At 39.3% G+C, this 12,465-nt stretch overlaps 1 protein-coding gene across 4 annotated transcripts in view; it reads left to right on the top strand.

The window, feature by feature from the left end:
- Positions 1-12,465, top strand: part of FNIP1 (folliculin interacting protein 1) — a 117,753-nt gene that overhangs the window by 43,657 nt on the left and 61,631 nt on the right. For all 4 annotated transcript variants that reach the window (XM_060765253.2, XM_060765252.2, XM_060765254.2 and 1 more), the window contains exon 2: positions 9,702-9,828. In XM_060765253.2, coding sequence (XP_060621236.2) covers positions 9,702-9,828 — 127 coding nt within the window. The remainder of the gene's footprint in view (positions 1-9,701; positions 9,829-12,465) is intronic.

Here is a 12,465-nt window from a genome sequence, read left to right as displayed (position 1 = left end):
GACAGTGGCTTCACAACTTTGATCCAGGCTCACTTTAACTTCAAAATTTTGATGGCAGAGACAATGCCCAAGATTTTATAAGATTCAGAAAAGTGAAAATTCTGTGTATATCTTATCTCTATGGACCCTTCCAGACAGGCCCTATATCCCAGGACTGGATCCCAGGTTTTCTGTTTATCCCAGATTATCTGGCAGTGGGGACTCATATAATCCAGTTTAAAGCAGAAAACCTGGGATCAGATCCTGGGATATAGGGCCTGTCTGGAAGTGCCCTTTGTTAGCTGTCTTCAGGTTGTGAAAGGGGGGAGCCCAAGAGTATACATGGTTTAATGCTCTTGGCGTGGGGAAAGGAGGTCCTTTCTATAGTTGGGGTGTTAGTATATTAAGGTGGACAAGCACATGGAGTATGGGAGCCAGTTAATAAGCATTAGACTACTTCCTTCTCTACTCATGTAGCTGTGAATATGGCTTCATCACAGTTGGGCCACTGCTCCCAACTGCTCCTCACTGGGATGGCTGGCCCTTGCTCAAGTTGGCATATGGGTCTGAAACAATCCAGGGGTTGGAAGTGAACACACTGTAGTCTGCAGGCCATTCTTCCCAATAACTTTGCTTTGAAAGAAACAAAACACACAAGCAGTGATTGAATATGTTGCTACATGCTTTATGTATTCTGGGAATTACAGATTCATTGCTAAAATGTATGTAAATTTTTTCTTGGAAAAATTAGTTTTTAACACCATATCTCCCTAAATCATTTCATGTGATAAAAATTCTGAGGTTTCTTCCAAAATGAAGTCCTGAGGCATAATCCTCAGGATTGATCTTTTAACTCTTAGAATCACCTTCTGAGGTAAATCCCAAGGATGGATTCTGTTATTGCAGCTCCTAAAATCAGCTCTTCTGATATAGTCATCAGGACTGATTTTGGATTAATTCTTTAGATCCTGGAATCAGCTTCTGTGGTAAGAACCAGCTCTTGAGGTGAAGTCAGTCAATAGCACCTTTCTCCTTTTGCGGTATTCACTGATCTCCACTGATCATCTAATGAATTGAATCAGTTAATAAAATTCTCGCAAACTTTCTAAAAAGAAATTCAAATTACTGTTTGCCATCAATCATTCCTGTCATAATCATAGTCAACATGATGGTTAACCACCTTGAATCGCCATAGGGAGAAAGGAGGGTATAAATAAAAATAAAATAATTTTTCCCAGACAGCAACTCAAGGTAGCTTACCACACTTAAAACAAACGTATCTAAAATACAAAAGTTAAACCTGAAATTAAACTGTCAGTGAAATAAAAACGAGTTAAAAGCCTTGCAATTAAAAAGAAAACAACAGATAGACAATGCAGCACATTATGCAAAGCCTGTTCCCCGTTTCTTTTTGTGTCAGGATTGGATCTCAGTCTGAGAATCCATTCACATGTTGGACAGTTGGCAGAACAATCTGACTTGCCTCCTCAAACTATGAAAAATCCAGGGCTTTGTTGTTCTCATGCTGATCACTTCTCCAGTGATACTACACTGCTGGGGCTTTCCGCTCAACTGGTATTTCTTTGGATCCTGGAACTAGTTTCTTAGTACCTTCTCTCCCCCTGCTATTCTCCGCTTGCACTTTGGATCAGAAATTACTTCCAGATCTGTGTGCCTAATTTTGGAATTCCTATGGTTGAACATTCCAGGTTTACACACTTCTGTTTTTGTGTGTAAGTGAAGTGGGGCTAAACTTTAGAAATCTTTATTTACAGGAAAGGAGATTCTACCTGAACATTAGAAAGAACTTCCTGACCGTGAGAGCTATTCAACAGTGGAACTCTCTGCCTCAGATTATGGTGGAAGCTCCTTCCCTGGAGGTTCTTAAGCAGAGGCTGGATGGCAATCTGTTGGGGGTGCTTTGATTTTGCTTTTCATGCATGGCAGGAGGTTGGACTGGATATGCGTCAGGACTTCATTTTGGAAGAAACCTCAGGATTTTTAAGCATATTATAAATTGCAGAGCTTTATACCATACTATAGATTTTGCTGTCTTATTTCCTTTCCATTATTTAGAGTCTGATCATTTTTTATAATCCACTAGAATCAATTAATTCCGTTTTCTCATTTACCTTTATTCTAATCCATTTATATTTTTTTCTAGCAAAGTTCTAAAGGATGCAATTATAGAAATCTGTAAACCAGATTATCGTGGGTGTACCAGATATAAAAATAGGTATAACTCTACTAACAGATGGATCACCTTGTGTGAGTGAGACAGACATATATGTTGACTAGTCACATCATGTTTCTAGAGGAGTGATTGTGTGTCATTGTCATTGGGTTCTTACCAGCAAATACAGGGGCTTTTAAGAGATCCAGTTGAGAGAATGCCAGAAACTCAGTTGAATCAGGATCTCTTTTGGTTCCAAGTCTACTTGCATTTCTGAGGAAGGTGATAGTCAGAACATCATGTTGTCTTGACAAATGTATACCCAAAATCACATTTGGGAGCACAGAAGTGGGGAAACCGGAGTAAACAGAAGCAATAGGGCTTCTGGTGAGCGAAAATGAAATATTCTTAACCCACATGTTGCCCATTCATTCTACATTGCAGTTTCTATCCCAGACTGCTTTTTGTTTATGAACCTTTTCTTCTAGTTTGGCATCTATCTGGTAGGAAAACATTAACATTAACTGACCAGAAGGAAAGAAATTGCATATCGGCAAAAGGTTAAGCACCTTCCTTCTGCCATCAAATAACTCCCGCTTATGTGTCCCAAGGGAAGCAAGGGTTGGGGATACCTTGTGTATGACCTGCCAGTGATAAGTAGCCTTCTGGAGGAAAAGCCTCTTCTCCTTTAAGTTCTGGAACAGTTTAACCATGATCAAATTGGCATGTGGTGGCTACGCATTCCAGAGGTCATAAGGGAGCGCATTGTAGTCTGCGAGCCATTCTTCTCACCACCTCTGCTTTTAAATAAAAAGAGAGAGAAAACCCTTAAATGCCAAAAAGGAAACTGAATATATTATCTCTTCAAAGAGTTTTGGGTTCATTGCCAATGCACAGGGCTTGGACAAGTTACTCTTTGGACCACTACTCACAGAATCCCCCAGCTATCTAAGTGAATAGAAAAGCTGGCTGGAGGATTCTGGGGGCTGTAATCCCAATAGTGATTTTGGAGGTTTTGCAATGTTAAAATCCTGCATTTTAAATCCCATTGATTGAAATCAGCCTTTGTTTTACCTATCCCTTGTTGACCAATGACAGCAGAGCTCCTTTCACTATTGATCCCAATTTCCTGTCTCATAAGTTTTCCACCCACTAGTCTCTCACTGTCTACAGATGGGTTCTGACTAACTATCCAGCAATCACTGTCATTGTCAACTCTTCCAAGCACTACAGCATCTGTAGTATTGAGCTATAAAACTCAGCCTGCACATAGTGTCTATCACAAACCACACACATATGTGTATATGTGCCTTCAAATCACCTGTCATCTTATGGTGTCTCCATGAATCTCATAGTTTTCTTAGGTAAAGAGTTGGTTTTGTAAGTTCCTTCCTCTGAAATGTAGTTTAATGCACCTAGTATTTGTTGGCAGTCTCCCATCCAATTTATTTATTTATTTACTTTATTTGTACACCACCCCTCTCAGCCTTCCAGCAACTCAGCCTTCCGACGATCCAAGTGCCAATCAAGGCTGACTCTGCTTAGTTTCCAAGATCAGCCAAGATCTGGTGCCTCTAGAGTATTTATTATTGTTAGAAATGTACAACAATCCCCAAATGGCCTATGCATATTGAATTAAAAATTAAAACACTGCCCTATTCCAAATTTTAATCTAGAATTGGACCGTGATATTACCGTAAAACAGTATTCCATTCAATATTATGTTCTTGTGTGCCTTGAAGTCATTTCTTTTTAAAATTATTTTTATTTTTATATAGTTTTTTATTTACATACAACTTATAGTGTAAACAAGACACTGTAAACAGTGAACATTTTACATTTCTGTAATTTCTGACCCTAAGGTGAACCTTTCACAGGGACTTCTTAGCAAGATTTCTTCAGAAAGGTTTGCCATTGCTTTCTCCTGAGGCAAGTCCATGGCCAACAAAGATTCAGAAAACTGGTCTCCAACACTGAAATCACTACATAACGCTGTCTGTCTGCAGTGTTATGCATGTATCAACATAGCCCACAGGATAAATGCGGGAAACTGAAGTGCATGTTGGTCACCATTGCATAGCATGAGGTGTTTCCCATATGATGTTCCTCTGTATAGTTAGATAGGCTGTAGTTTCTGGAGTATTTGTACTTTCTTTTGAGGTGTCCAGTAGGAGTCAATGTCAGAACGACAGAGAGGGTACCAGATGAAATGGACCAGGAACCTGATCTAATGTGCTTGCTCCCTATCAGTGTTCTAAAAAGGTGCCAACATGAAAGGCATGCAGGACAGATAAGCTGGCATCAACTATAAATATCATTTGCGTAGTTGTCCTTAAAAATAGTTATAAGTGATTCATCACCAGGCATTTTCATAACTTTAGTTAAGATGATGCTGGAAGTAATCGTCTGGTAGCTATAATTTTCTGAGAATCATTACCTCGCAGGATGACAATCACGTGTTTTTATCGTTTGTATCTCTTTTTAAAGTATGAAATATGACGTCTCATGGTCATGAGAGTTGACGCTTTGTAGGGGGGGTACAAAACTGCAGGAACCTGTTCTGTTTTTCATTTTACAGTATTTTCTGGAAAATTCAAGAGGTGGGGGGAGTTAGATTCGTAATGCGGAAGCCTGAATTCCATTTTTGTTTCGGTAACATTCGGTCCCAGCAATGGAGGAACTTGTGAGGCCTGTCTTTCTGTCATTTTTATGGCTATCAGGATGAAAATTGTCACATTTGTAGGACACATTTACAATTGTAAGTCTGCCAAGTTTAAAACCATTTTGCTAACCCATTGTTTTTTGGAGAATTTCTAAAGTTTTTACCAATAACATTAAAAAACGCTTCTAATACCACTTTTATACAATCTTCTTTCTAAGCTATTTTACCAATGGAGGGGTTAGCATTGTGACTGTCATTTCCACAGAGCTTTGTTTTGGGCATCCTCAGGTCTCAGGTTGGCAGTATGCATGTTTTTGTTGATAGGGTCCATCCATCGTTTCTTTGGTCGTCCATGTGGTCATCGTCCTGCAATCTCCAAATGTAGTACTGTTGGTGAAACTGATGTTGGTTCCCTTCTCATGACAAGGCTGTACCACTGTAATCTTGCTTCCTGCATTTTCTTGTAGTGAATGATGGGGAAAGCAAGACATTTCCTGGCTAGGTTGAAACTGTATTTTAGTCAGCAAGCTTGCTTGGGATCTCACAGGCTAGTCACTATTTCTCAGCCAACATATCTCACACATTCTTTTGGGTGTGTATGATGTGTATTACTCTTAGGAAAGTTTGAGGAAAACTGGTGTATAGTTTGAAAATGTATGTATATGTGTGTCTGTGTACAAAACAAATTGCATTTATTCTCAGTTTTATGCCCTAATCTTTTTGCTAGTCCCAATAAGAGTAGTCTTACTAAATCAATAATATTTTTGTAAGCCAGTTTAGGACTGCCCAGGTAAATTTCAGAGGAAGAAACTGACAAAACCAAGAAGTATGAGTATTATTTGCAAAAGGAAACCCTGTGAAATTCACGGGGTCTCCATAAATTGGCAGGCGGCTTGGATGCACATACACATAGACCCAGTATGAAGAGGTCATAAGGTCCTGTCCCAGAGTTGATCTTAGGAGACAGACAGTCAGACACATGTCTTAATTGAGAAATTATTATATAACTATTTCTTGTTGTGCTTATTGATTTGGAAGGTTACATGCATAGGCAACACAGGGAGTTAGCTGCCTTTTACAGTCACACACCATTGGCTCATTCAGCCCAATATGTTCAGCTCTGACTAGCAGTGGCTCTCCACGGTTTCTGGTCCTTCCTAGATATCCATGGTATTTTCCGGTGGCCTCTCGTCCAGGTATTAACCAGGTTTCCAATATCTGATGAGGCCAGATATGTTCAAGGTGGCATACCTAGTTTTGTGGCCTGTCAGATTTATTTACTGCTTTTAAGAATCTAGTTTTTCATAACTAGACATAAACATGAGTAGTCTTTGCTTTCAATTGTGAAGTAAGGCTGGAATGGAGAATTAAAACCCAATAGGAATTTGATTGCATGGATGGATGGATCAATTTTCAGATTGTACCATGTGCAGATAAATCATGGACATATCCAGGATTTATATGAATATTATGTAATCATTAGTTACTTGTCTTACTACTTCCACATCTGGCAGCTTTTTAAAATGAGTAGTTGGAAACAGTCTTTACTTCCCAGCCACCTTAAAAAACCTATTCCCTCGGGGCAGTTTATTTTAAATTTTCTTTTACTTTTCAAGATAAACCTGGAATTTGTAACATTTTTCCCCAAAATGAAGTATTAAAGGTACATTAAATGGGAAGTTTGTGATTCTCACAGATCCACAGAATTTATTTTAGGCCAATATGAACATTTATGGGGAAATCCTAAGGTCTCAGTGGCCGTTAACCAATCCCTGGGTGGTCATACCCTAAACAATTTTCATGTTAAGTGTTTATTCTTCACACAGGAATCTTTGCAAGAACACGTGGCTGGCTGTTGGATGGATCTATGTGGGAGTCCCTGTGTTGTCCTCAGCAGTTTGTTTGACTTCCTGAGACTCTTTTGGTGCTGCCAAAGAATGCTTTTAAGGAGGCTCAAGCTGTGTTATGTAACACTGATAATAGCTATATATATAGCTAGCTAGTTGGGGTGACAGCAAAATTAATATGTAACACTGCCTTCTAAATTCTTTCAAAGGTAGTTAAAGTGTCATCTGCAAAGACGGACAAATCAACAGTTTCATTTTACCTTGATTCAGATATGTTGCTGAATGTGGCCAGGTTTTTATATTTAGCTCATTCTCCTATTAGCAGGTAATCTTCTCTTGGAGCTTTCTATAAACAGCCTTTCTTGACAATCTGGAACACTTTCAGCCCTTCTTTGCCAGGCACCTGTCAGAGTCGAGTGACAAAATACAAGGAAATGGAAATCGTGTTTCTGTGAGCAAATGCAGAGCCAGGCTTGCCCCTGTGTGTGAGAAAGAAAAAACGAGAGAAAGGGAGAGGGGGAGAGAGAGAGGAGGCTATATTTGTGGGGGCTTACTGCCAGGAATTAGGTAAATGAGAGGATTTATGGAGTGACAACCCTTGGGTTGATAACATTACAGGGGGGAGCATTTTTGTTTTTAACACATGTTCAGAGCAATGAATTAAAACATTTGCGTAACCTCTATCTGGATAACTAAGCATTATTTTAAAGAAACCTTGTTTTTCATGGTTCATACTGTAAATAAGGATCTAAAACAGATATTTAAATTTGTTAAACTTTCCCTCCCTGATCTCTGTATTGCCTTGTCTTGATTTGACATAGCAGCGTCAATATTTTAACCTGAAAGTGGAGAGACTGGTGTTGTTTTTCTTCTTCAAATCAAAGGGCCACAAAGAGTTGTTGGCACAAAAGAATCTGACCATGCTGTTCTTATTATATGTCACCGAATTGACTTCAATTTATGAGAGCCCAAGTCATTAGCTGCCCTGTTGAGATCTTGCAAACTCAGGACTGTGGCTTTTTTGACTGAATCAATCTAGCTGCAGTGTGGTATTCCTCTTTGCTAGTGTTTTCAAAGATGAATTTCCCTCTGAAAATTCAAGATTTTTTAAAAGTTGAATAAAACTTTGGATGTACACACTAGCCAAAGCTATTTCACCTGCATCATTAAATTAAAATAGGACATACCTTCAGATCACATCCTAGTCTGTTTTCTAATAAAGCAACATTTTTTCATATATATGGCTACTCTCTAGAATGCTTTACTGCTAGCTATTTGGAGTATGCTATCAGATACAGATACACAGAGCTACTTTATCAAAAAGGAGTCGTTTTCCTTTGTCAGTAATGATGTGTTTAGTTTTCCTTTTCCCTTAGTGCATTCTCTAGCCCATGCCTGATTTGCTACAGGTAACTCTTCCATCCTCAGTATATGCTGGGTGGCAATAGCGCCTCATAGAGGGTAAAGTTGTATCTATTCCTAACCCTCTAAACTGGCCTGATGCCCTCAAGGTTAGTGGAAGATATTAATCCACTTTTCACTTAAGGTTCAGCTGCCAGCCCGGTCAGCTTCGCCATGACCTTTGCCTCAGACAACAAAATGTCTCAGGCTGGCTACAGAAAATTATATAAGAAGTCATAGCCTGCATTATATGTTGATTCCTTTTTGTTTCCAATTAGGAGATTGGTGCAGTGAATCCAGAGCTCAAGTAGCTCCTTTCCTCTCTACAGCATAACGTCTTCCCCCTTCCATTAACCATAGTTATGTTGGTCTGCATCACATCAATCAAATGTATAGTAAAAAGGTCTTATCCCTCTTGAGACAGGTTTCAACTTATTGCAAGGTTAATGTAGCAACACTTGCTGAAATGCCCTTTTTTACTATTAAGGATACAGAGACAACCCCAGCTGAGGCCATAGTCCTAGGAGGTTTCTATTTTTAATGGGACTCATGGGGAATTTCCCTGTAGAGTGTGCTGTTAGAAAAGTGGTTTTAAAAAAATCTCAGGCCTCTTCCACACAGCTGTATAAATTCCACATTGAACTGGATTATGTGGCAGTGTGGACTCAATCCAGTTCAAAGTTCAAAGCAGATATTGTGGATTATCTGCCTTGATATTCTGGGTTATATGGTTGTGTGGAAGGGCCCTCGGGTATCACTGAAATGGGACCTAATTAGCCCTGGTGTCCCCATGGTTATGGTCAATTATTGTGAAAATAAGTATTCAAAAGAAAATCTAGGATATGCTGAAACTTTCTGGGGCTCTCTATTCCTCTGAAATGATGCCTTGTTCTGATCTGATGGATCCTTTCCATTAACAGTGGCAACCATAACTGCACAGTGCTTTTATTGCAGATATTGTATTCTTTGTTGCATATTGATAAAAGTGTGAATTACTTTTGATATGAAACTATTTTAGCAATTATTAATATCATCAATGGAGTTACACTAATTTATATCAGTGTCATGTGGGTGAGAGGGCGTTCTTTTTTATGGGATGTTCTATGCAGATGAAAATAGAACTCAGTACATCAGCTATAGTCAACTACGGATGTGAGAGCTGGATCATAGGGAAGGCTGAGCGAAGGAAGATAGATGCTTTTGAACTGTGTTGTTGGAGGAAAGTTCTGAGAGTGCCTTGGACTGCGAGAAGATCCAACCAGTCCATACTTCAAGAAATAAAGCCCAACTGCTCACTGGAAGGAGGGATATTAGAGACAAAGTTGAAGTACTTTGGCCACATCATGAGGAGACAGGAAAGCTTAGAGAAGACAATTATGCTGGGGAAAATGGAAGGAAAAAGGAAGAGGGGTCGACCAAGGGCAAGATGGATAGATGGCATCCTTGAAGTGACTGGCTTGACTCTGAAGGAGCTGGGGGAGGTGACGGCCGACAGGGAGCTCTGGCGTGGGTTGGTCCATGAGGTTACGAAGAGTTGGAAACGACTGAATGAATGAACAACAACAAACATCAGTTATAAAAAGTACAGTGATCAGAATCCATTATCTTATTTGTCTCTTTTTCTCTCCATCTAATACAGCTGGCCTTTACCAGAGTTTGATCCAAGTCAGATTCGACTGATTGTGTACCAGGACTGCGAAAGAAGAGGTCGAAATGTCTTATTTGACTCCAGTGCTAAGAGAAGAACAGAAGATCCATCAGTCTCGGTAAGTGGCTCTAATAAAAAACTTGACTATATCACACATACATACTTTCAAAAACAACCAAACTTAATACATAAATGTTTCAGCAAAAAGCATTTTGCATAGGTGTTTGCACTTTAGAGAGATGTTCGTTTAGGTGTCTTTTTAAAAAGATTGAGCTGTGCAGTGTCCAAGCTCCAGTGATTCTCCTTAACTCCTTAAATTGAAACTTTCTATTTTCAGCTTAGCTCCTTAATACTTCATATTTTCTTTGAGAAGCTTTGTCCTTTTTTGTAGCTTTATGGACACCCTATAAGGCTAAATGGTTTTCTCTGTATATTCTTACACTCTGTTTGTGACAAACAAGAACTCCATCCTTATATACCAGCATGGTGCATGCCTGGCTCCTTGGAGTCACATTTTGTTGCAGTATTCACACAGAACTAGATCCATGGTAACCTGAAAATCTGGAAACAATGGCCTGAATCCAGTTCTTAGTCTCAGCTGTAGTAAACATACTGATTCTGTGAAAATTTGGTAGATCAAGAGTTGTGTTAGGTCCATGGAATCAGTTAGTTTACTCCCAATGAGATTAAAACTGGAGTAATGTTTCAGCATTTGCCCTATAGTTTGGTTTGGTTTGGCTTGATTTTTCCTGATGAAAAATAGCTGAGAGAAGCAGTTTAAAGCTGTTGCCTTTTGCTTGTGTGTGTGTGTTCATACTACAAGAAAAGAGATTCCAACTGAATATGAGGAAGAGCTTCCTGACTGTGAGAGCTGTTCAGCAGTGGAACTCTCTGCTTCAGAGTGTGGTGGAGGCTCCTCCTTTGGAGGCTTTTAAGCAGAGGCTGGGTGGCCATCTGTTGGAATTGCTTTGAATGCAATTTTCCTGCTTCTTGGCAGGGGGTTAGACTGGATAGCCCATGGTAGCCAACTCTATGATTCTGTGTTTCTGTGCTCCACAGAGTGTAATATACTATGGCAAAATACATGTCCAACGCCATTTTTGGTGAACCATGATCCTGAGCATCAACCAGAAAGTATTACACTCAGATAATCAATTGGTTTGTCCCATTTCGGGTGGGGGTACTGGTTTTCCTAGTGGGTTCAGAAAATAGAAGTGGCACATACCAGTCTTACTGGTGACCTAACCCCAGTGCTAAATCTTACTAAATAAAATTTTAGTGAAGTCAGAAAATACCGAACTTTTTCAGAGAATTATTTTACAAAATTATCCTGATACATGAGGGTTTACAAAACACATGGTGTAGTATTAGTGTTGAGCTAAGCATTTAATCTTGGAAACCCACTGGATGAACTTGGTCAAATTGTGCTTTCTCAGCCTCTGAGTAGAGCAGTGGCAAACCCCATCTGAATCTTGCCAGGAAAATCCTATGCAGGGATCACCATCACTCAGAGTTGACTTGAGAGCATACAATAGCAACAGTTAACAAGGATCATTTCAGCTTAAAGACGTGTCTATTTCTAACATGTAAATATTATCTCTTTATAAAAAGTGAAACTTCACATATGATATATCAGTAAAGTGGCAACAGGCTCTTGCTCTTCACTTGACAGCATACATAGAGTGCTAGCTGCATCCCACAGCACTTTTGCCCTTTGTATTATAACATTGTGTGGGACAAATGTTTTCTTGTTGTGAAAAGAGCATCTGTTTACTGTATTTTAGAATTCAATGCCTTCTGCTTGTTGACCCCCACATATTTCAGTGATTTATAGCTCCTTGCATTTTCAAATATAGTATCTGCTTTGTTGGCATAGGACTATGCAAGGTTGGAAGGTGAACAAAGTTCATCATGGAGACTGGAGAATCTGCTCGTCCTGTCACTTTCCTTCTTGAATGGACTTTGTCCTCTTTCCCACTCTCATTAAGAGGATGTTTCTTGCATAGTGGGGACATATACTACCTGACATAAAAGCCACATCCTAATGAAGAAAACTATCAATAATGCCATGTATTTTCTGTCACTAGTTCTGCTAAAAGAAAAACTTCTACCCCCACATGAGAGATGGGGAGCGGAGGTTGCTTGTTAGATTTGTGAATACCAGTGATTGTAATCCTCATGTGGGGGTAGAAGTTTTTCTTTTAGCAGAACTAGTGACAGAAAATACATGGCATTATTGATAGTTTTCTTCATTAGGATGTGGCTTTTATGTCAGGTAGTATATGTCCCCACTATGCAGGAAACATCCTCTTAATGAGAGTGGGAAAGAGGACAAAGTCCATTCAAGAAGGAAAGTGACAGTACTTTATTTAACTTACCGCAGACAGAGGCTATCAGTTGTGGTTCCATGGTTGAACAATTCCTCTGAAGATGCAACTGACCATTTAAATCAGGATTCAGAAGAAGGCATACAGTGGAGCCAGCATAGCATAATGGTTTGAATATTGGACTATAGAAACCAGAATTTGAAGGCCTGCTCCAGACCCAATGAATGACCTTATTATTTATTTATTTATTTCATATATTTATATCCCACCCTTCTCCCCACAAGGGGGACTCAGCGCGGCCACACGTGAGCATCCGAGGATGCCAACAGCATAAATCCCATAAAAATTACAATTCACAATAAAATCATTTTAAAGCATTATACAACATCATCCATAAAATTTAACAATAAATTAATAGATTAACGTGC

Source organism: Anolis sagrei, chromosome 2 (assembly GCF_037176765.1).
Source record: "Anolis sagrei isolate rAnoSag1 chromosome 2, rAnoSag1.mat, whole genome shotgun sequence".
NCBI classification, from domain to species: Eukaryota; Metazoa; Chordata; class Lepidosauria; order Squamata; family Dactyloidae; genus Anolis; species Anolis sagrei.
This window is presented reverse-complemented; position numbering and strand designations above follow the sequence as displayed.